The 23347-nt window shown below is 38.8% G+C and overlaps 1 protein-coding gene across 1 annotated transcript; it reads right to left on the reverse strand.

The window, feature by feature from the left end:
- Positions 1-499: 499 nt before the first annotated feature.
- On the reverse strand, positions 500-17719 carry tmc1 (transmembrane channel-like 1). Its single transcript, XM_036598985.1, has 18 exons — positions 17233-17719; positions 17085-17163; positions 15619-15799; positions 14955-15045; positions 14206-14287; positions 12193-12299; positions 10009-10107; positions 9704-9846; positions 9471-9615; positions 8323-8517; positions 8051-8230; positions 7079-7231; positions 6331-6459; positions 5235-5302; positions 2928-3167; positions 1962-2087; positions 1795-1873; positions 500-730 (listed from the first exon to the last, which is right to left on the reverse strand). Exons 1-18 carry the CDS (start codon positions 17494-17496, stop codon positions 545-547), a joined length of 2547 nt encoding a protein of 848 aa, XP_036454878.1. The 5' UTR covers positions 17497-17719; the 3' UTR covers positions 500-544.
- Positions 17720-23347: the final 5628 nt, after the last annotated feature.

A 23347-nucleotide genomic window follows, 5' to 3' on the forward strand; every position in this document is an offset into this window, starting at 1 on the left:
ACTTTACTAATATAAACATACATCATCTAGAAGATGAAGAATATTTGAATCTTTCAATTCGGTAAACATGTAGTTGGTTTCAGTGTCTCTCCAAAAGTGTTTTGCTGCATCTCATGGCAACACTCCTTGCTTATTTTCAAGTACAGCAGTCTGTTTTCACACATGCGCAGACTGAGAAATCTGAAAGAAATCAGAGTAAGAGTTCACATGCACTGAGAAATCTGATTACTGAGCTAAAATCCAGCTCTTTATCAGATTTCTTAATCTGATTTCTAGATCAGAGTATGTTGTTTACGTGACCATTTGAATAATCGGATAACTGCAGAAATCCAATTATGATTGGATTTTTGAGTGTATGCAAACACACTCTGATTCAGTTTTTATTTTTATTTTATCTACTGCCCCAACTTTTTTAATATTGAGTTTGTATATTTGAGTTATCAGATGTATATCAGATATATATATCAGATTACATACATATCTGTATCTATATGAACTTTGGGGATAAGGAGGGAAAATATTGTGTAAATTTATTATGTAATTGTTATGCCAAAGTGTTGCTTAAAAGCAGTATAAATAATTCTTCACTCTTTGTATCACCTTTCACTGAAGCATTGTTATTGCTCTGTTTCTCCTGCTGCTCAGTGGCAGCCATGTTTTTAGCTTGCTCCAGATCTTCAGCTGCCTTCTGCGCTGCCAGTTTGTTCTTCTTCTTATTCTCCTCGCTTTGCTGTTTACAGAAAAACACAGTGTACACACAAAAAAAACGAAATGTTGGATTTACTTAAAAATATTATGTCAGGTGGGACAATGCAACTGCGTTAAGCAGCTTCTAAGATACTTAAATGAGTAATATGTAAATAAACTAATTCAAGTAAAACTATTAAACTAAATTGTGGACTTATTTTTATATATTACACGCAAATATATTGTAATTAAAAATGTTATGTCAAATGGTTCAATGCTATTGTGTTAAGGAGCTTTCAAGATGCTATATTGAGTAACATGTGCTCAATTTAATATGGTTACAATTATATAAATAGAAAAAGTTAATAGGCCCAAGTTAGAGCTACATGATTTCTTAGTTATTACTATAGAGCTATTGTAGACTTATACCTAGCAATAGGTTACATTGGTAACCATTGGCTCTTACAGCCAACAACAAAGTTGAAGGACAGTTAACCATAGAGAATAACAAAGATGAACACACAATGGAAGGTTGGCCAGGGGAAAGACAACACAAAGAGGGGATGTAAAACAATATGCAAATAGATGATGTTGCCAGGAGCCAATGGGAAAGATGCTGAGTTTTACTCAACAAGATTACATTGACCAAACAAATGCTTATGAAGTAAATCTGACAGCTCACTTTGTTAAGTAATATCATTGAGAGAAAACTGATTAAAAGCAACAACAGAACAACTGAGTGTACACAGCAGTGTTATGTGAAGGCAGAAACTGTGCCTCATGTTTGTCAGTCTGTGTGATTTTCTTTAATTGAAACTGTCACCATGTCAATTAATGGCTGCAAGCTCACAATCACTGCAGCAAAGTTACCTCATTCAGTCAATGTATACCTTTAAAGATGAAAGAACATTTTGTGCTGGTTTCCTAAGGCAAACACAAACATAATTCCCAAGGGTGATGAGCAATTTAGTCCAAGATTAGGTCTAATCCATGTCCACAAAACCCACCTTTTATGTTTAATACTGGACAACAGACTAAAGCGATGCTGCTCTCTTCTGGATAGTGTAACTAATGACATGCTTACTGAAACTTTGTCTTTCAACTTACAGTCTGGAGTTTCTTTTTCAGCTCCAGGTTGGCGTGTTTGTAAGTTTTGGATGTGGAGTGGAGGTAATATATCGCCAGACTGAAAGGACAGAAAAGATATCCATAGATTATTTTCCTGATTGCTCATTACTGAAGTGCAAAAAGATGGCCAAATTTGTGGCACTCACACCATGAGCAGTAGAAAGGGCAGGACCAGGCCAGGGTTGGAGGCGTAGCTGAACACTTTTCCGAACCAGGCCGGGAAGTCCGTCTCCAGGGTCTCCTGAATCACATCGAACATGCGGCTTTTCCCACTGAAACAGCAGCACAGGAGCTTTGGTTACATGGCTCTACTGGTTGAAATTGGGGATTTTTGTTTTGGTTGTTATTAATGTGGAAGCTATATATAAGTGAAATATATTTCTGAAATTATTTTCCTTATAATCATGAAGACCGGGAATTCTGATGATCCTAGATTAGCATAAGTGGATATATAGTTGGGGTCAGGCATTGAGGCAGTGAAGGTAATTTTGTATTGGCCTCTGGCGCCCTCTTGTGGTAAAGTAGAAGATCTGTAGAACTTATTTTGTCTAAAAAAGTCCTCTGGTGTGTCTAATGTAAAAGTATTTAAACTCCTGATACAGACGACATAGTAAGCCACATCCACCTCATTCATAATTGCACATGTTTAGTTTCTAATACAGTGGTCACTGACCCCCCTGGAGCTCTACCTTCCTGTAGGTTTCACCGCCAACCCAAATCTAACACACCTCTTCCAGTTAATCAAGGACTTCTGAAGGCAGTAATAAGATGGATCAGGTGGAGTTGATTATGGTAGATCTTCAGCAGCAGAGTTGGTGACCACTGTTCTAATAAAATATCTTACCACTGCAATCTGGAAAAGGGTTTTTGTTCTGGACTCACTGTGTGAGTCACTGTTAAGCCATCTACCTTCAGATCAGAAGGTTCTAGGGTCAAAACCCAGCTGAGCCATCACTGGCATGTAAGAATTATGGTGCTCAGAACCTGATATCATGAAGCAGTTAATGTGGCGTAGTGGTTAATACCTTTGCAGCAGGCTGGTGTTTGAGTCCCTACCTGAGCAAGGACACCACTAGAAGTCCTAACGCTACGTTCACAACGACTCAGGGTACCTGAATGGTCCGCAATCAAAGGATGGAGGAATGGAGACGATGGTGTAGATGGCGGGCAGTGTGGACAGGAACAGGATGACCAGCAGCATGGCCATGTAGAAGTTGTTGGAGCCGGAGGCTTTGAAGACACGCTCCTGAGGGACATTACAGCACATGACGGCCCAGCACTGCAGATACATGGACACATGAAGCCGGAGCAGGTTCAGAGCGGGCAGACAGGGGGCATAGAACGCTCCCATCCTGCAATAGACACATACACAAACACATATATAGATGGAACAAAAGTATTCGGACACTTTGTTTTTTTGAGATTTAATTCACTTCCAGTGCATATAACCACTTTGAGTTTTGTCTTTTGACTTTGTGCTTGAGAATAGGGGTGTTGTTAGGCCAGTTTTGAATATTATTTAGCCCGCTAAATGAACATACATTATTAGTCCAAATCATCAATAGTATTGTGCATTTATTCTTCATTTTTAAACTGTGCCATTGTGTCTCCAAATTTAAAATATACTGTGATAACCGGGTGCAAACTGGGGGATTGGTTTTATTATATATACCTAATACTAATGTTGTGGTGATGGTAAGAGTTTTATATCCTTGAATTTCTTAACCTGTAAATGACAATTAAGGCTAGTCAGGTGTTTAGATTTTTGTCAGTTCAATTAAACAAACAAACTTATTTATCCTTGAGTTCTTGTATATCTGCGTTCAATAAAAATAACGTTCCTAATCACAGGTGTGAGGAGAGAGAAAGAACCTGAAGAAGAGTGACAGAGCTGAGGAAGCAAGTCTGATGAAGGTTAGTGATCAAGAAGTAAGTTCTAAACGTTCATGATGAACAGATATTTTGAAGCCATTAAAAACATCCTCTTATGGCCTAAAGCCCCCAGACCCCCTTAGGGCCCCCCCTTAAGGCTTAGCTCCCCGCTCCGTAAATCTCTAGTGACACCCCTGCTTAAAACTGAGCATAAAAGTATATGAAGGTTAAAAATGAAAATAACTTGGAGATATAATCCCTCCAGCGGGTCCTAGGATGACCTCAGGGTTTCGTCCCAGTGGGCTGTGCCTGGTAAACCCCCACTGGGAGTCATCCAGTGGGCATCCTGATCAGATGTCCGAACCACCTCAACTAGCTCCTCTCAATGTGGAGGAGTAGCGCCTCTACTCTGAGCTCCTCCTGGATGGCCGAGCCCCTCACCCTAAAATAACTCAAGTTCTACATACTTATGCTGCAAAAAATAAAAGTAAAAATGATCCTGGTCAAATTGCACCTGGTGTCATTATAAAAGATGTTTCCATTGGTTAAGAAGTTTTTTATGCAAGTGAAGGTGAAGGAGTTTCCCAATGTTGTTCCCAGGGACATTATTAAACAACACTTGAATGGAAAAAGCTACAGAGCTGTAGCAAAGACCTTAAACATCCCTGTCAGTACAAGTGGTTCAGTAATATGCAATTGGAAGGTTCATGGAAAGGCCCTGGATAGGCATATCAAGCAAGAGTCCTCTCAGACTAAAGATAAGGAAAATTGAGAATTGTTGCAGGACAACCTGAAAGCACCAGGAACAACAGTTCCACAGAGAACATTAAGCACTGCAATTATCTCTGCTCCCCTGTGCAAAGCTCCTAAAATTTGCACATGAGCATTTAGACCAATAGGAGTGAATCTGGAACAATGTGCTCTGACAGAAGAAACAAAAACAGAACTATTAAGCAATAAATCAGTCATCTCTGGAGAAAGAGGGGTTGCACATATGATCTAAAGAACCCAAACCCACAGTGAAGTACGAAGGTGGGAGCATCATGATATGGTGCTGCTTCTTTGCAAATGGTACTGGAGCCTGACACATCATCAAAGGAAACATGAATGGAGTGATATTAGAGGAGATTAATCACATTGGCGAAGAAAGCTAAGAAGATGGATGTTTGAACATAGACAATGACCCCAAACATATAGCCAAAACAGCTCAAGACTGGTTTCTAAAAAAGAAGAGGCCTGAATTTTACCCCAATGCTGCAAAATGCTTATTACTTCTTACCGTAGACGACGGCTCAAAGCCATAATTACCAACAACAGCTTTGCAACTTTTTCATAGTTTATAGTCTCATAGTTTATTCTTATGAGTAGATCATTTTTTGGTTCGTATTTATGAGTGCAAAGTCCAAAGACAGTATGCGTGTACATTTGAAGTGGATATGCAATGGAAGTATATTAAATAACAAAAATATATACTTTGGAGAAAATTGGAGCAGGTAATGTAATGTTTACCCATAGATGAAATAAAATAAAGAACAAATTCATCCTACCAGATCATGCCCTGGTTGAATATGAGGCCAAGTACATTCCCACTCACATCAAACTCCGAATAGGAAGGCTAAAGCAGGACAAATAAGAAACAGAGTTACACTGACATAGAATTCACATTACTAGCATTTATACCAGTTCCAGGGATGATCAGCTACTTTGCAGTCTTCCCCAACTAAAGAACGTCTAGAAAGGAACACAATTAAATTATCCAACTGGTATATTTCTATTGAGGTAACCTACACTATGAAGCAAATTTCAGTTGCCATAATATAATTTACCTGTAAATGTTACCACAACTAAATCAAGTCAGAGCAATTCAGCTTGGTAGCTCTGCACTTCTTACTGATATTTGGGTCAAAAAGGCAGTTCCTCAAAAGACAAATTAGCATGATCAATTGATGTGTAAGACTGATAACTACAGTAGGTTAACAGTGGTTTATGATTCTGGTATGTCCCTTTATTTTTTTCAAGAAGAAACATTCTTAACCACCAAAGGGAATCTGAAATATTTTTAATATGCAAAATAGTCCAAATAAAACTGAGCAATATGTAGATAAACCTGTGTCAATATTGCTTTCTAACACCAGCTCAGCAAGCCCGGCAAAATGTTTTCCGCCTTAATTTCTACTTCACTTGGGTTCTTATTTGGCAGCTTTTTGTTCTTATTTTCCATTCCGCCTTAAATGGAGAAGGAGTTACATTCTGGCACTTGTACAAGCAGCTGAATGCAACTGCTTTATCATTTAAGGTGGAACCGGCAATTCAAATAAGAAGCCAACTTCAGCTTTGTGGAATTTCTCAAGATATTCCTCTCATACGTGTGTCCTATACACTCGCCGTTCCCACCTCTGACCATAAGACAGCTAGAATTTGGAAGTCATTAGTGTTTCAGTAGCAAGTTGTCTAAGACTTGTTGCCCACTGGTGAGTCAAGCAGCTGAGATGAAACAGAATTGCGGCATCAACAGTTTGATTTTCTTGCATAAACATGATGTAACTCACTGGTTAATTACCAGATTTAGTAGCTGCGTTCAAGCAGTAAGAACACCAGACTGGACTCTAGATGTTTTGCTAACGCTGGGGTGTGAATACTCACAAAGCCATACTCAAGATCCCAGCACCAGCAGTGGTTGAGGAAACGCACCAGGACGGCTCTGAGGAAGTCACCAATCAGCAGGGTGATGTAGGTGGTCATGGTGTCTGATATTATCAGGCGGACAAACTCCTGTGAGATAAGAACAGCTGCAACAAGTACCCACTGAAAAAAGTCATTGCTTGTGCCAACATCTAGTACTGTCCTACTGGCACTGCACTGAGTGTCTTAGAAATGGAGGTACCACAGCTAACCTAACACCCAAACCTCTGCTACTACTGTTTTTAGCTGTACCAACATATTTTTGTCAATTTTTATAGATCATACAGTTTCAGAAACCACCTAAGCAAGTTTATTTGAGGCTACTTAAAAACTCTACATGGTTTGAGCAAAGTGTGTATTGACCAAGGCATGAAGTTTGATGCTAACTGGTGGGGTATAAGCTTCCACTATTGCTACGTTAGCCTTGTAGCAAATAGTGTACTTTCTAGTGCAGGATATCAGGTCATAGACTCTTTAAAAATGGTTAGAGGGGTCTAGAGCTGGAAAGCCCTGGAAGAAACTGCTTGGAGTTTTAAAAGTTGAGCTACACTAGGCTATTTTCCAGCTATTTTAGCTCTTGTGCAAAACTAAAGAAGTAACTTTGGATGTGAATCTTGTTTCGGCTAAAGGCAAAACTGTATCAGTTGGCTGTTGGGTCAGCTATTGCTTTAAGAACACAACTTGATGCTAAGCAATGTCTGATGAGTACCTGTCCCACCATCGTCTCCCAGCAAGGTCCTCTAGGCACGTCTGCAGGGTCCACCGTGATTGGAAGTGCGGTGGAGTTTTCTGGTAGGGTTCCGTTATACAGGTTGGCCTGCCATATGGTCATGTTAAACTTCACTTTCTCCTCTTCTGCCCTCTGGGAAACACAAACAAACGAACAAAATAATATATATGACTGGCTAGAGATATTGTGCAGATTTTCAGACATCTCAACTAATTGCTAACATTTGTGTCATTAGGAGAAACTTTAAGTTACACAAGTAAAACTTACACAGGTAGTATCTGATTATATGGCTTGTCATAATAATTTATTTTTTCTTTTTTATCCAATTTTATCCCCAAGTCTACCTGCTTGCTTCTCGCCTTCTCAAACCACATAATGCTAGCAAGCAGGGAGGCTAAAGGCTAGTATGTGTCTCCACTGCATCTTTTCAAATTAGTGGCAGCACAATGTCATTAAACAGTTCAACACGCTTGCAGGAGAACACTACTTGCCAATTCTGTAATGTCAGCTAACAAGATGCCAATGTTGGCTGGCATTGCGCTGAGAGATGAGGGGAATGGGATGACCGTCATACCCACCCAGAAAAAGCTAGGACTATTCTGGTCTATTAAATTCTTGACTACAGATGGCAGCGTCATTGCTGTGGATTAAACTTGCAATCTCCTGATGACAGCGCCAACGCTTAGAGTGCATAACTTTGTAATTTGAAAAAATGTGGTCAGTGTCTCAACCACAGTAGAACAGAAAAACTGGTCAATCCTGGTCCTGGAGATCTACCACCCTGGAGAGTTTAGATCCAATATTCAGGTCCATCTGAAGGCCTTCATTCATTACCTTGATCAGGTTGTTAGATTAGATTTGAAGCCAAACTTGGTAGAATGGTGGATCTCCAAGAGTAGGATTGGGCACTACTGGTTTTAAAGGCTGTAAAGCATGTTTTGAAGTGCTCACCTTTAGGTTGATCTGGTCCATGAGGGCTATGATGAAGGTGTAAAGGTTGCCCAGGAAGAGGGCGAAGATGCGGCCCAGCTGCCACTGCAGGGCAATTCGGGGGTGATAATTCTCCAGAGTACTGATGACGTCAAATAGCATTGGACAAAACATCCCCAACAAAGACATGACCATGTTCACCTGGAAGATCATGATTAGAATAAAATGTCCCATATTTTCAATAATTGTGGTTGCATTGCACACCAAGTTGGACATAGAGGACACTAATTTACTTCATTTCTCTCCCACCAGCCATAGTTGTCCAGCCCCTCCAGGGCAAACTTCTGAGAGCGGCGCACCACGAAATAGATCAGGTACCCACTCCCTGCCAGGCAGCACAGAACCAAGAAGTTGGCCAAAACCCGGAGGAATCGCGTCAGGTGGATGTTGTCATCTTTTCTGCTTTCCTGCTCCTCAACGATGGCCTCCTGATGATGAGTAACGTTTGAAATGAGAGCAAGAGACATACACGATATGGCGAAAAGTATGTGGACACCGGACCATCACACCTGTCTGAGCTTGTTGGACATCCCATTCCTTCCCACATGCAATTTGTGGCTTTTTTAAGGTTTGGGAAATGAGTTAAAAGAACATTGTTGGACAAGAAGGTCTGGCTCACATTCGACATTCTAATTCATCCCAAAAGAGTTCAGTGGGGTTAAGGTCAGGGCTCTGTACAGGCCACTGGAGTTCTGCCACACTTAATTCATCAAACCATTTCTTTATGGAGCTTGCCTTGTGCACAGGGGCACAGTCATGCTGGAACAGGAAAAAGCCTTCCCCAAACTGCCACAAAGTTGGAAGTATAATTATTTTAAATATCTTTGTATGCTGTAGCATTAACACCACCCTTCACCGTAACTAAGGGGCCCGAACCCTGACCCATTATCCCCCTCCACCAATCTTTGCTGTTGCACTATGCATTCCTGTCGGTAGTGTTCTCCTGGCATCCACCAAACCCAGATTTATTTGTGCTTTACACCACTCTAGCTGACAACTGGCATTGAGCATAGTGATCTTAGGCTTGTGTGCATCTGCTTGGCCATGGAAACCCATTTCACGAAGCTCCCAAAGCACAGTTCTTTTGCTAATGTTACTTCCAGAGGCTGTTTGTGCAGTCTGCTGCTTCGTGATCTAGCACAGCAAACTAAGCTATAACAGTGCCACATTTAAAGTCACTGAGCTCTTCAGTACAACCCCATGTTTTTCTATGGAGGTTGCATGACTGTGTGCTTGATTTCGTACACCTGTTAGCAATGGGTATGACTGAAACACTTGAACTCAATGAGTAGGAGTGGTGTCCCCATACTTTTTCGCCATATAGTGTCTATACTCATACTCTACACAGTCACATAACCTTTAAACACAAAAATATCCTCACTTTGAAGCTGGTGGTGATGGAGGCAAACTTGTTGTCAGCTGTCTCTGCATTACCAATCAGGTAATCCCAACTGGTGAATATTTTCCAGCTGAAATTGAAGCTGGTGTCATCTCCTCCACCATCCTCTTTGGCATTGCGTGCCATGCTGTAGAGAAAATATGAACCGTCAGGGGGGGGTCTCTGACTTCTGCACTGTACTGTATATTTGGATACAAGACTCAAAAATAACTCACGTTCTGATGACCACCATGTAACTGTAAGCCACCGTGCCCACCCCGACCAAGAAGTAGGACAAGGGCATGCGGAACTTGAGCCAGCCGATAGCTCGCTGGTTGTTGTAGTAGCCATAGAAGAGGACTGAATACTTAGCATAACCCTGCAAGGGAGAAATTACAAATGAATTTTAAGATTAGAAAACTAACATTAAGAAATACAAAATGTTCTGACCTACAGTGAAGCTATACACTGATTAGAAATACAGTTATTAGAAAAACAATACATACTTTGTCTATTAATCCAAATCCCAGAAGCCACTCACCCCAAAGTCCCATAAAACAGCAAAATCCATGGCACTGGCCTGTTCTAGTCTTGGGACAGTCTTCCTGGGAATGCTCCCATATGGCCGCCCCATTAGTGCCTGCACAGAGAGAACCATTGTCCAGTTAAAGAGTAAAGTTCATACACCAACAATCATAGACAAAAGTTCAAAAGTTTGTGTTCATTTTATGCAAATAATAAAGTACATAAAGCAGTCAAACATTTCTTAGCAGCTAATACTAGTTTGTAGTGACATGAATCAAAGTCCTCATAGCAAAATGAGCAAATACTACTCATTCTGTAGCTGCCAGCCTACCTGCTAATAGTGTTAGCATTATGGCTTTGGGGCTGGCTAATGTAACAAATTCTTTTAAGAAGTAATTCTACAAAACAGATGACCATCAAAAAAGTACCCCATTTTACACTGTGGTGCACTTTGGTCATTAACTATGACTTTCAAGCATGATGACGTTCACCTGGAACAGTAAAGAACTTGAATAAGGCTGCTCATACAGTAAAATAAAGGAAAAATACACCCAAAGTCAGACACAGCTCAAGCTCAAATAGAGGTACTTTCCACTGTGTTATTTTACCCATTATTAGTTCAATGTTCTGCAAATTTAGTGGATGATTGGGAGCCATTAAACTAGACACACCCAGGTGTGATTACTGCCAGCCCTGCTGAATGTGAACATCACTTAAATTGAACGTTTTCAGCAATGTGAAGTAGACTAAAAGGTTTCAACAAGCAGCACACTATGCCACAATCAAAAGAAATTCCAGAAGAGAAGAGAAAGAAAGTTATTGAAAGGCTTACAAAGCCATTTCTAATGTTCTGGGACTCCAGTGAACTTTGTGGAAACAGTGGTGAATTTTCCCAGAAGTGGCCAGCCTACCAAAATTGCTCCAAGAGCACAGCAAGGGCTAAAGGCCTCACTCGCCTCAAAATCAGCGTTCATGGATCTTAAGCTCAGGCACAGTTGAGTTATGCAGCAAGACAATGACCTGAACACAAGATCAAGTCCATCTCTGAATGGCTCAGAAGAAACAGAATTAAAGTTTTGTAGTCAAAGTCCTGGCTTGACCTCTATTGAGATGCTGTGGAAGGAGGCAGTTCATGCTGGAAAGCCCTTCAGTGTGGCTGAAAGAAAAGCAATTCTGCAAAGACAAGTGGGCCAGAGTTCCTCCACAGCGATGTGAAGGATGCATCTCCAGTTGTTGGAAGTGTTTGGTTGCAGTTATTGCTGTTGACGGTTGTACAACCATTTATTAATGTCGAGGGGGCAATTACTTTTTCACACAGGTAACTTAGCTGTTACTGAACATTTTTCCATCAATATATGAAATTAATATTTAAAGACTGTTCTGTGTTTTGTCACATTCTCCTTGTCTTTTTTTAAATTTTGTGTGAAGATCGTAAAACATTTAGTGTGACAAACATGCAAAAGTAGAGGAAATAAAGAGGGGGCAAACACTATTTCATGGCACAGTATTTGTTAGCCTTACATTGTTAGCATTGGGAGGGTGTGAGGGTGACATTTAAAAGTGTAGAGCGCCATCTGCTGCTTGTCTCGGAGAACGCTTGCACATTTTAAAATTGGTGTCAGTCAGTCAGTTGGTGACTCACTTAGAGACTCTTGTATCTTATGTTGGCTCACTGGACAGCCAAGTAGAGCGGTAGAGAAGTTAGACCTTTTGAAAAATCATACTTTCACAGTTTCATCAATTCTCTGTCACTGATAGCAAAGAAAAAAGCTTTTTGAGTGGCTAAAAAACCAAAACTTACTTTGTTTTCATGCTTTGGCCCCTATAAAATCCAAACTAAAACAAAAGAGTCCCTCCACCCTCAGTTGTTAAACCACTAATAAATATTGCAAACTATTCTCCACACACTGCTCCATTGATCAGATTCTGAGCATAAGATTCACAATCAGATCAAATTACATAAATGCATTTTAAGTGAATTATTCTGTTATATATTTGCCTTGTACTGCTTTTGGCTTTTGACATGTAGGTCAGTGAAGAAAGCTCCCCAGACCCCAGCAATGGCCCAGTTTCAGCTGAAAGGCTTTTGAGACGGCCTCACTTTCAACTGCCCTTATGCCTGTTAGGTGTGCCGGCTCCCCCCATCGCATGTTAATGCAGGATTTCAAATGGCAGGTGCTGGATCCGGAACGTTCCTCACCTCAGGAACCATGACGAGCCCGAACGTCAGGCCGAAGAGAATCATGTTGATGCCGTACATCCATCTGAGAAATAGGAAGTAGGAGGCGACTGACGATCCAAAATGACCTGAATATTTCAGACAGAGGATGAAAAATGCATGGAAATCAGCCAGGCCTGAAAAAGATGTAGAATAGCTGAAAATATGCACTGTAATTTAAAGAAATGTTTTATATAAACGTACTTACTTAGCCAATAATTGAGTTTTATTTATGTGGAAATTATGTTACACATTTGAATCAAGCAAATTCATTGTATTACTTTTTCAGCATAGGCTTACTTTATGTGGTAACAAGCAGTTAACTGCTCAAATACAGTCAGGTCCATAAATATTTGGATGCCAACCACGTTATTGTTATTTTGGGTGTCTACCACATCATATTAGACTTGTTAAAGTGCATACTTTCAGCTTTAATTTGAGCCTATTTACATCCAGATCAGATGAAGGTGTACACATCAGTTGACCAGATCAGGAACAGGGATAAGCAACAAGTCAACAATCAAGAGAAGACTTCACAGAGGGTTTACCACAAGATGTAAACCACTGGTAAGCCTCAAAAACAAGAAGACCAGATTAGAGTTTACCAAAAAAACATCTAAAAAAAGACAGGTCTGGAACAACATCTTAAGGACAGATGAGGCAATTGTACTTGAGATTGTACCAGAATGATGGGAAGAGAAGGAAATCAAGAACAGAAGGAACTGCTCATTTTCCAAAGCATACCACCGAATCTGTAAAAGCATGTAATTCCTACACCGTTCACCCAATTTGGATGTAGATACACTTAAAGCTGAAAGTCTGATATTCATTCTTTAATTTAAACTCCAGTATGCTGTGGTAGGCACATAAAATAACAATAACTTTGTCAACATCCAAATAATTATGGACTGGACTGTGAATTATTTCAATAAAATCAAAGAAACGAGCACTGTTCAATTTGTCCGCATGTCACAGCGCGCCACTCAACATTTTGCCAGTACTGCTTCAAAGTAAAGTCGTATCGAGAGCACAGAAAAGCCACTGTAGATTACAAGTGGCTTAAAACTCCACAGAGAAACACAGCCACTTCAGATACATATGCAACTGCTGCTACTACGTTTACCTTACCTAACATAACTAGCCTAGTTATTTTTCACCTCGAAAACAACAAGTTTAAACGATTAGAGTTTAAAAGTGAACTTGTACTTGACGTTTTCTGGTTCTCTTACTGCGGTGCATTCTATGTAGTATAGCAGTGCTTTGTACTGTATCTGCGTGCGATGCTACGTGACTTATGTAACACTATGCTATGCAAACCATCCATTGGCCTTTTTGGTGAATGCGGCCACAGCAGTAGCACTACTGGTCAAGGATGCAAATTCTCATTTGCCACTGCTGGTCCACCCAGATTATTGTCCTGCATAGCAAGTTCTACCTAGTTTTTAATCTCTTCAAACAGATTTTAAATGGACATAGTCCTTTCATTTCAGAAAATAAACTCAGATAAATATTATAACAACTGAGAGGTAAAAAAAATGATGGCCTAATGTCAAATGATTTTATAGTGTTGTTGCTGTGTGTTGCTGACATTGTACTAGATTAAAATTCTTTACTCAACTAATTTACGAAGCCTAACTAAAGAAGGGAAGGAAGGAAAAATAAGTAAATTAGACTGTGAGTGGAAAATGAGCGATGATATATGGAATTTTGTCTATTACTCTGCTTATCCACTGGTGGGCCGCCCAGAAAACACTGAGCAAAACGTCAGTGGACCGCTGGCTTTGCCATTAGCGGGCCAACAGTGGTCCACTATCCTCTTGCTATCAGGGAAAAATCTGCTTGAGTGCTAATAGTGCTCTCTTCAATCGTCAGCCTGCTAGACATGTGTGAGTAACTAAGCTACAAGCCTAAAGAATAAAAAATATAAGCAAAGGAAAAATAATTTCCGAAAAATCTGACCGTTAGAGATGTTAAGAAATGCAAATTTAAACATACTTTCAATCTCCTTAATCTTCATCTCCCATGGGATGCAGGCCGTCTTGAAGTTCTCAAAGTCTCTCTGAAACTTCATCCATTTCTGAAGCACACAGCAGCATTGCAGACGCGAGACAACAAAGGACAGCTTTAGAAAGTGATATCTTAACAAAAACTTCACTTTAAGAAATAAATACACAAGATTTGATATCTTACCAGAAGTATCCACTACCCAGTACTCGAGAATACTATCACTTTAAGAGTATAATTTAGTCATTTTACTAGTATAAGTTAGCAAGATGCTAGAAGAAGCTAGTAAGGTAACTAGCATGGCTAACTATCTGAGGTAAATGGCTACAGTGGTCTGTAATTATCTCATTTTTATGTTGTTTTAGAACAACAAGCATGCTAGCTCTTTAGCTAAACCTAAAAACTGTGACTTACATCTGTTATTATCAACTGTGAGTACCTGTTAGCTAGCTAACTTAGCAAATGTGAACTAAGCTAATAGGCTAGCTCTAGTTAAGGTAGCCAGTGAAACTTTCAGCTTTAAGTATCCTTTCTGAGAGATGAATAACTAAAAAGTAAGTAAAATATAGTTCTTGCTAAAGCATTTTCTGAATTTTACTTGTTTTCTAGTAAACCTACACTTCTGCTGCATTTTAACTAGTGCTAATTTTTCGAGTTTTAGCACTAGAAGATGACAAACAGTCTATGAACAAGGTTTTCTGATGACAGTGGCACAAGTTCCTCAGGTTGGGAACTCTTACCTTCCTCATCATGACCTTGTAGGCGTAGAGCTTCCTCCCTCGGCCTTTCCCCAAAGCCCCCTCATACTTCTCTACGAACAACTGCGACTCCCTAAGACCGAGATGGAGGAAGAAGGAGGTGTAAGTGGTGAGAGCTGAATATATATATATTATTGTGACATGTAGATACTTACATATACATAATACTACATCAACTATGTGGCCAAAAGTATGTGGACACCTGACCATCACACCTATATGAGCTTCTTGGACATCCTATTCTAAAACCATTGGCCTTTATCATGGAGTTCCTCCACTTTGTTGCTACAACAGTCTCCATTCTTTTGGGAAGGCTTTCCACAAGATTTTGCGTCTGTGGTGATTTGAGCCCATTCAGTCAAAAGAGCATTTGTGAGGTCGGGCACTGATGTTGGATGTGAAGGTCTGGCTAATGGGGTGGGGTTGAGGTCAGGGCTCTGGAGTTCCTCCACACCAAACTGGTCAAACCGTCTTTATGGACCTCGCTCGGTGCACAGGGGCTCAGTCATGCTGGAGCTGGAAGGGGCCTTTCTTAAACTGTTGCCACGGAGTTGGAGGCCAATGTTTGGCAATGTCTATAGTGATGTTAGGCCCATGTGCAGCTGCTTGGCCATGGAAACCATGTGGGTGTGTGTATGTGTGTTACCTGAGAGTGGGCAGTTTCTTGCGCATGGGCCAGGGTTTTCCTCTCAGTGTGGTGATGAGTTTTTTTCTCTCGTCCACCGCCTCCTTCAGCTTCTCCAGCTCCTCCGGACTCAGAGAGCCCACCACAAACTCTTCATCACCACCCTGCTCCTCCTCACCCTCCTCCTTCTCCTCCTCCTCCTCTGATGAAGAGCATGTCTCAGACTCAGAGCTAGAAAAGCCACCAATCAGATGAATGAGAAAACAGCGTAACACTGAAAATGATATTATATTGTCCAGTTATCAAATTAATATTCAGCATGAAGTTCTAACAGGATGAAAATTTATAATGAAATCTGATAACATTATTATTCATGATGAAATTTGAATGAAATTAATATCCAAAATGAAGTTTTAATAAAATGGATATCCAGTTTGAAATTTTCATATATTTATGTCCAGAATGATATTATAATATTCTAAAAATTAATATCCAGAACGAAGTTCTAATGAAATGTATGTCTAGAATTAAATTATGATACAATCAACATTACAATCAACACCAGAATGTATTCTAATGAAAAATAATATGAAGAATGAATTCATATTAAAATGAAAAATCTGTTATAATATCCATAATTACTTTTTAAATATATAAAGAATTAAATTATAATAAAACGAATCCCCAGAATTAAGTTTAAATAACATTTACATGCAGAATAAAATTATAATTAAATTAACACATAGAATGAAAACAGAATGATAGATAGATAAAAATTAATATCCAGAATTATGTCTTAATAAAATTATTATTCAGAGTGAATTTCTAGAAAAATGAATATCCAGAACAAAAATGTATTAAAATGAATAGCCAGAATGAATTTCTAATAAAAAAATAATATCCAGAAAGAAGTTCTGATAAAATTAATATCCATAACAAAGTTCTGAAAAAGTTAACATCCAGAACAACAGTTATATTAATAAATAGAATGGAACTATTCTATTCTGATGTATTTACAAAATGAATATTGAGAAAGACGATCTAATAAAATTAAAATCCAGAATATTTAAAAAAATGAATATACAGAATTAAATTATAATCAAAAGAACATCCAAATGGAAGTTCTAAAAAATGAATAAAGTTTCAGTCAAATTTGCTGTTATAAAATGAATATTCAGGATGAAGTTCTAATAAATGTAATATTCAGAATACCTTCAGAAAACATTAAATCATTAAATCTCAAGACAGATAACTTCACAAAAATGATCGTTAATAAATAATTACTGCATATTTGTATCATTTAATAACTTCATATTGCCCCCCCCCCAAAAAAAAACATAAATAGAAAAAAATAAATAAAACATCTAGTGGTGATTGTAATATTGCAGTCTACACTGTATCAATGAAATGTATTAAAAATTATGAAATAAAATGAGAACAATTATTACTATGACAATACGTTAGTGTGTTTGACACAGCTTACCTGCTTTCTGTTGTCTTCTCTTTCTTTTTCTTTCTCTCTTTTGCTTTTTTGTCCTCTTCTCTCTTTAATTTCTTTCCGTTCCTCTCTCTGTCCTCCATTTTCTTGATCTGTTTATTTTTCTTCTTCTCTTCTTCCTCCTCTACCTCCACTACCTCCTCCTCTTCTTCTTGATGCGCTTTCTTTGCTCTCTCATTCTTACTGTTCTTTCTCTCTTTCGTGACCTCCTCTGTCTCTCCTTCTCTCTTTCTCCTTCGTCCATCCTTTAGCCTTCCTCTTCTCTCATTGTCTGCAGTGCCGTTTCTCTCCTCTGACCTTCTTCTGTTCCGTTTGGCTCCTCCTTTCTCAGCCTTTCTCTCTCTCCTCTTTTTCTTCTCTCTCTCCATTTCTTGTTCTCCTCCATCAGAATCCGCATCCATTCCAACGTAGTACAGGTTGAATTCACCTTCGTTTCCTGCAGAAATGTTTCCAAACAGAAACTTGGTTCACATGTATATATTTATTGTATGTCCATGCAATGGTCACTTTATTATTAACACCCATCTTGTACTTCCACTAACTGGCCACTTTATTAGAAACACCCACCTTGTACTTCCACACACTGGACAATTTATTGAAAACACCCGCCTTGTGACTTCCACTCACTGGCCACTTATTGGAAATGCCCACCTTGTGCTTCCACTAACTGGCCACTTTATTTGAAACACCCACCTTGTACTTCCCATGACTGACCACTTTATAATCTATAGTCTCTAAGAAACACCAGCAAGGTCGATCGACAAGAGATTCTCCAATAATGATTTATCAATATACCATTTGGAATGTACAATATATGAATATATTACAGAGCAGCTTTAAATAATATTATGACTTACCATCATCCACCTCGATGCTGACTGTAAAGACAAAATGAAAACAGCAGTTAAACATACTGAAGTGAAAAAACTGGTGAAGTGGCCACACAAACAATATCCTGTGGTCACCAACTCATATTAAAGTGATAGTTTAGCAGGTCAAACGTGATGCTGTAAAGTGATTACACAACAGCTTGGTAAACTATTGGTGCTGGATTACTCCGAAGTAAAAACAAAACATGTAACACCTGTTAATTTACAGGAAACAAAATGTAGATTAAGAAAAAAATAAATTATCAACTTTATCTCACAGACATTTGCGTTTGGTTGTTACTGTTATAATTATGGTTAAATATTGTTGTGAAACTGTTAAATTACAGTAAAAAAGCTGTAATTCTAAGAAATATTTTAAATATGTAATTTTACAGTATTTTACCATAATTAAGAAAACGAACGAGTTTTTTCTGGCACCCTTGCTGCCACTATTTTTACTGTTTCTTTCATAGATTTTTTTACAGTGTATGCAAATATACCTTTTGTTCACTTTTAAAGATAACAGTGTGTCCTACAGTGTCCAACAACCAGATAAGCAAATTTATTCAACAATGCTAAACAACACACCACAGTTTGAGGCGAGTGTGTGATGATTTAGGCATGCCCTTTGTACAGTGCTAATTGGTGGGGTATCACTTTCATTGCTTTCATTGCATGTTAGCTACATTCACTTCGTAATACAAAACTAAAGAAGCAAACTTCAGGCAACAAACATGTTTTGGCCGATCGACAATGGTGTAAATTTTTGCCAAACTATCTCTTTAATTGACTGTAGAATAATGCTTCCAATAGATAATGATAGAGCTCAGGTACACAATTGTAAAGATTCTCATACTTTTTAGTGTAATTTAATCTAAATTCCTGAGAAGGCTGAGTTAAATAGGCTCTATTCAGTTCAGCTGCACTGCTGGATTCTTTGTGTCCACTGTAACCTGACCTCTGTGTGCTGCGGAGGTCATTACAAGCATACTAGTGTCGGACAGCAGGCACACAGCAGCTTCAATGAGCCAAACTCTCTGCACTGTTGCACCTGCTTGACCAGACAGCGGCCTGACCGAGGGTCAAAGGGCAAGGAGAGTCAAGCGTCTCTCGTTTGATCGTGTTCCATAGCACCACTATATGTAGTACTATAAACCCAGTTTAAATGGATAAGATGATCTAAAATGATGATGCTACTCTAGAAATCCACCAAAGCTGGGAAAAATGAGGAAATTTTAAAGGGAACGGAGCTGCAGAAGAAAAATGCGTCCAAAATGAAGTCCATAATCCATAATGTCTGTTTTTTAACACGTTTTAAACAAAACTTGAAGCCGAACTTATCAAGAAATGACTAAGAAAAAATATATAACAGTATAGTATTTATCATTTAATAGCTTCTTGTTGTTCCCAAAGATAACCCCTTATTTTGATGGTCCATTCAGGGATAGTCAGACAGATGGTCCCCCTGCCGATCTGGTTCGCCCTGACCTCATCCAATCTAGGTTATTTCATTAGGTACTGTTTAGATGCCGCAGTGACGGCCTCTTATTTAACTTATTTAACACCTTATTTTATCTGAAACCTTATAACACGGAATATAAGCAAACGTCAGCCAATAGAACAGCATTGTTGATGCCAGTCAGACCAGCTCAGCAGGGGAGACCACTATGGTCACCACCAGACTTTTTTGGAGGGTCTTTAGTCACCACACCATCACATCAGTAGTCAGGGGGTATAGTTAATGAATTCTGAGAAAATCTGATTTAATGCAATTGATTAAGTGTCCATTCAAACAGCTTTCTCCAAGTGGCCACTCATGTTGTGGCCAGGTGCACCGAGAAAGAGTCAGTGGTGACCCCCAGGTCCACTGTAGATGCTTTGTAGATGCTCACCTTGTCCTTAAGTTAAATGTAGTATCAATCAAACCTAAACCTAAACCGGAGCCAAACACTTGTGAGGAAAATTTTGAATATATTATTATCATTATTATTTGAATATGGTGAATTATTATACTGTTAATAACAGCAGTTAGTAATGTGACAAGTGATTCCAAACTTTTAAACAGTAGTCAGTATAATTTAAGTTATTATATTATGCATCTGCCTGTTCTGGCAGTTTGCTATGAGCAACATACAGTGCATTTTATATCAGGCACACGTAGTAGCAGCATATGTTAAGATTAGGTTCACTTTGTTTATGCTGCCTGTCGCTATACAGGCATGCACAAAAAGAAGGTTTAGTGGAGCATGATGACTGGTTGGTGGGGCATCTCCCTATGAAATGAATTTCTGTTGCCGGGCCTTGAAGATCAGTTTCTGTGAGACACGGTTAAACTGGGAATTCCATAGATTTATCAAAATGTCTGCATAATTAAATAGATAACATGTAAGCGCAGTCATTTACAGTGTGCTCTTTTTTAGAAAAACTTAGAGTCAGAGTTGTTTACAGTGGTGGTGATAGGAACCAGACGTCTGGCTCATGGCTGAGACATTGTTTTACGATAGTTTTACAGTAAAGTTGTGGCCAAAGACATGTTTTTAAAAAGCGATTCATGGTGGAGGGGTACATGCAGGGTGTTGTGAGGCAAAATAGTCCCCAAAGATAACTTAGTTTTTCAGATTTACCAGTATTTTACCTTCATCAACATTACATATAAAAAAATGTGTAGGTTCACTGGTGGTTTAGGATAGTAAATAAAATAGCTATATTTGTGTCATGGTGACCCCTGGTTCCTATCACCACCACTGTAAAGAAATCTGAGACTCACTGCAATGAATTTCACACCAAACCACCCTAAATAAATTTGTTTACATCTCAAACACTGATTTATGTATATATTTTGAAAGCTTTGTGGAATTACCATCTAACTCATGCTTACTTATCTAATGCTCATTTTGAACATCAGTTAAACATAACGTTGGTAGGAAGGGGCGTTAATAACTAAAAGACGTTATTTAGCAAGATTTTCTAAACTGAAATGGATCTTGAACAAAGTTTTGCGAGGCATGTTGGGCCTCTTAAACATATTTGTAAAGACATATGTCTAGAAAATATATGGTGAGCCCAATAATGTGGTTTAGTTCCCTGCGGATTTTGCCAGCATGTTAGGTCATTTTGGGAAAGACATCTAAGGCTGGCTTTACATGGTGAAACTTTTATTCAACTAGTTGCATGTTGTGCGTTGCCTGCAACCTAATTTCTATGCAACTTGATAGATACATGAAGCAAATTAAAACAAAGTTGCATGCAACACATTTAGTTACTTCACTAGAGAGCTAAATTATTAGCTCGTATTTTTTAAACATTGTATTGTTATTGCTGTAACATACAAGGTGAATTTACATACTTGCAGCATTTTTACCATCTATCATCTATCTGTGGTTCTTCACTATATATTTGAGTTTTTTATCTGTTGTGCGTATCTTAAGCCTTTGAAAATGAGCGCTAGCTGGCTAAATAAACCAGCTGGCAAGATTAGCTTTGAGCAGCTCAAGTTTGAGTCAGTCGGGGATCTCCTTTTCAACTGTCCAGTGAATCATCTTCTGCTTAATTTTTTGACCATTGATCCTGTGAAAATCATTTGAATGTATGTCGTTCGACATGATCATATGATGTATTATTGCCGTTTTGGTCAGCTCTTTTATGAAACTTCGCGAAGTTGAGACACTTGCAACTGTTGCACTTTTCAAGTGAGTTGCAAGACACTATGTTGTGCAACTCAAGTGCAATTTAGTTTCTTGTAGGTTTTAAGCAACTAAAGTTACCTCTGAAACATGTCTGTCTCTTTGAATAAGAGGTTCTGCATTATCCTGTAAATTGGTTAAAAAAGGTTGTCCATTTTTCCCCCAGCCTCTGTGCACGGGCCTGATAATGATGTTTTTTTGTGTTTATGAAATAAAATAATAATGGCAATTTTTTAAAAGGCATTTTTTCCCCACAGTAAAACGTTGTCCATTCATACTCACATCATACACATACACTAATATTTAGAATTAATTAGTGAATCAGACTTTAACTATCCATACATTAATAGAGAAAAGCAGAAAAACAAACAAGCTCAAGGTAACAAGAAAAATAAGGACTTCTTACCATCACTCTCAGACGCGATGAGTTTCTCTCTCGGCATCGTCCTCTCCGGTGTGTGTGTGTGTGTGTGTGTGTGTAAAGAAGATGAGGCCGTGCACATGTGTGTGTGTGTGTGTAGGACAAATGGACCATACCCCGGCCAATCCATGGTCGGCCGGTGCTGAGTAATGAGCATGACGAGTTCACTTTTTGCAGCCATTGAGAGACTAGGCCTGGAACAATAAGCGGTGGAAACCCTAGAACCGCTCAATTTCTCCCCCTTCAATTATTCAGCACAGTTATGACTCGCTTTTTTTGAAGAGAAAGTGGAGTGGGGGGTTGCTGGACCACGAGCCAGAAAAGAGGATGATGATCTAATGTCAGTTCTATAGAAAGTGAGAGTGAAACAAGGCCCAACAGCTAAACTGACTCTAAATTAAAGGCCAACACAGAAGTAGGGGTAGGAGAAATGGTGAAAATATAACAATTTCATAAGACACATGTCTATATTTCGTTTTCCTGATGTTTGTAAACAAGTTAGAATGGACAACATAAAAATAATAAAAAAAAATACACTGTATAAAAACAAATAAATCCTTAAATGATCATGATGCATCAGCAGGTCTAGACTTCCACTCCTCATTCCTGTAAAATAAGAATAACGCATTGTTTTCCAAGTCGAATGCTGAATGATAAGCCGGTGGATGTAATAAGTCTGGGCATTTAAGGAGTCAATTAAATAAAATAATTGTTATAATAGACTGATACTGGAACAGTAACTTCATACTACTGTACTGTGCAAAACTCAGAGACCACCTTTTTGTATTTATTTCTAATCAAATTGGCCATAAAATACAAGTTATTAGTTTTTGCATTAAGGAAACATATTCAACAGACAATAACACAACTAAATATATAATTTTTCCAGTATTCAAAGTCCACAGTTAGCCTTTTTTACAGCTTCCATTCTTTTCAAGAGACTTGCTTTCAGAAACCTGTAGGTATAATGTTCCTTCTGTAGGGATAAAGTTCAGTCCTAGAAATTCGTTGCAATTTCTGTTTCTCAAGATCCAAATAATCCCAAACACATTCAACGATGTCGAGGTCTGAACTCTGAGGTGGTATGTTTGACCTCCTATTTTGCCTATTTCCATTTCTCGGCTACATATCCTTTCAGACTCACAGCGTTGAGTTGTCGTCAGTAGAAGGATGAACAGGAACCCCTTGTGTACTTTTTCAGACCTGAAGCAAGAGTGGAGCTTGAGTTTCTCTCAAAGATTCAAGATTTAAGTGCTTGTTATCTGCTGGAGACAGTTTT

The sequence above is a fragment of the Colossoma macropomum genome, unplaced genomic scaffold (genome assembly GCF_904425465.1).
Source record: "Colossoma macropomum unplaced genomic scaffold, Colossoma_macropomum, whole genome shotgun sequence".
In the NCBI taxonomy this organism is placed as follows: domain Eukaryota; kingdom Metazoa; phylum Chordata; class Actinopteri; order Characiformes; family Serrasalmidae; genus Colossoma; species Colossoma macropomum.

Coding starts and splice junctions, on each gene's coding strand:
- tmc1 (XM_036598985.1), bottom strand. CDS start 17,496: ATGGATGCGGATTCTGATGGAGGAGAACAAGAAATGGAGAGAGAGAAG. Junction 12,300..14,205: donor GAAGATTAAGGAGATTGAAA/GTATGTTTAAAT, acceptor TGAAATATTCAG/GTCATTTTGGATCGTCAGTC. Junction 2,088..2,927: donor TTTGATTGCGGACCATTCAG/GTACCCTGAGTC, acceptor CTGCTGTTTCAG/TGGGAAAAGCCGCATGTTCG.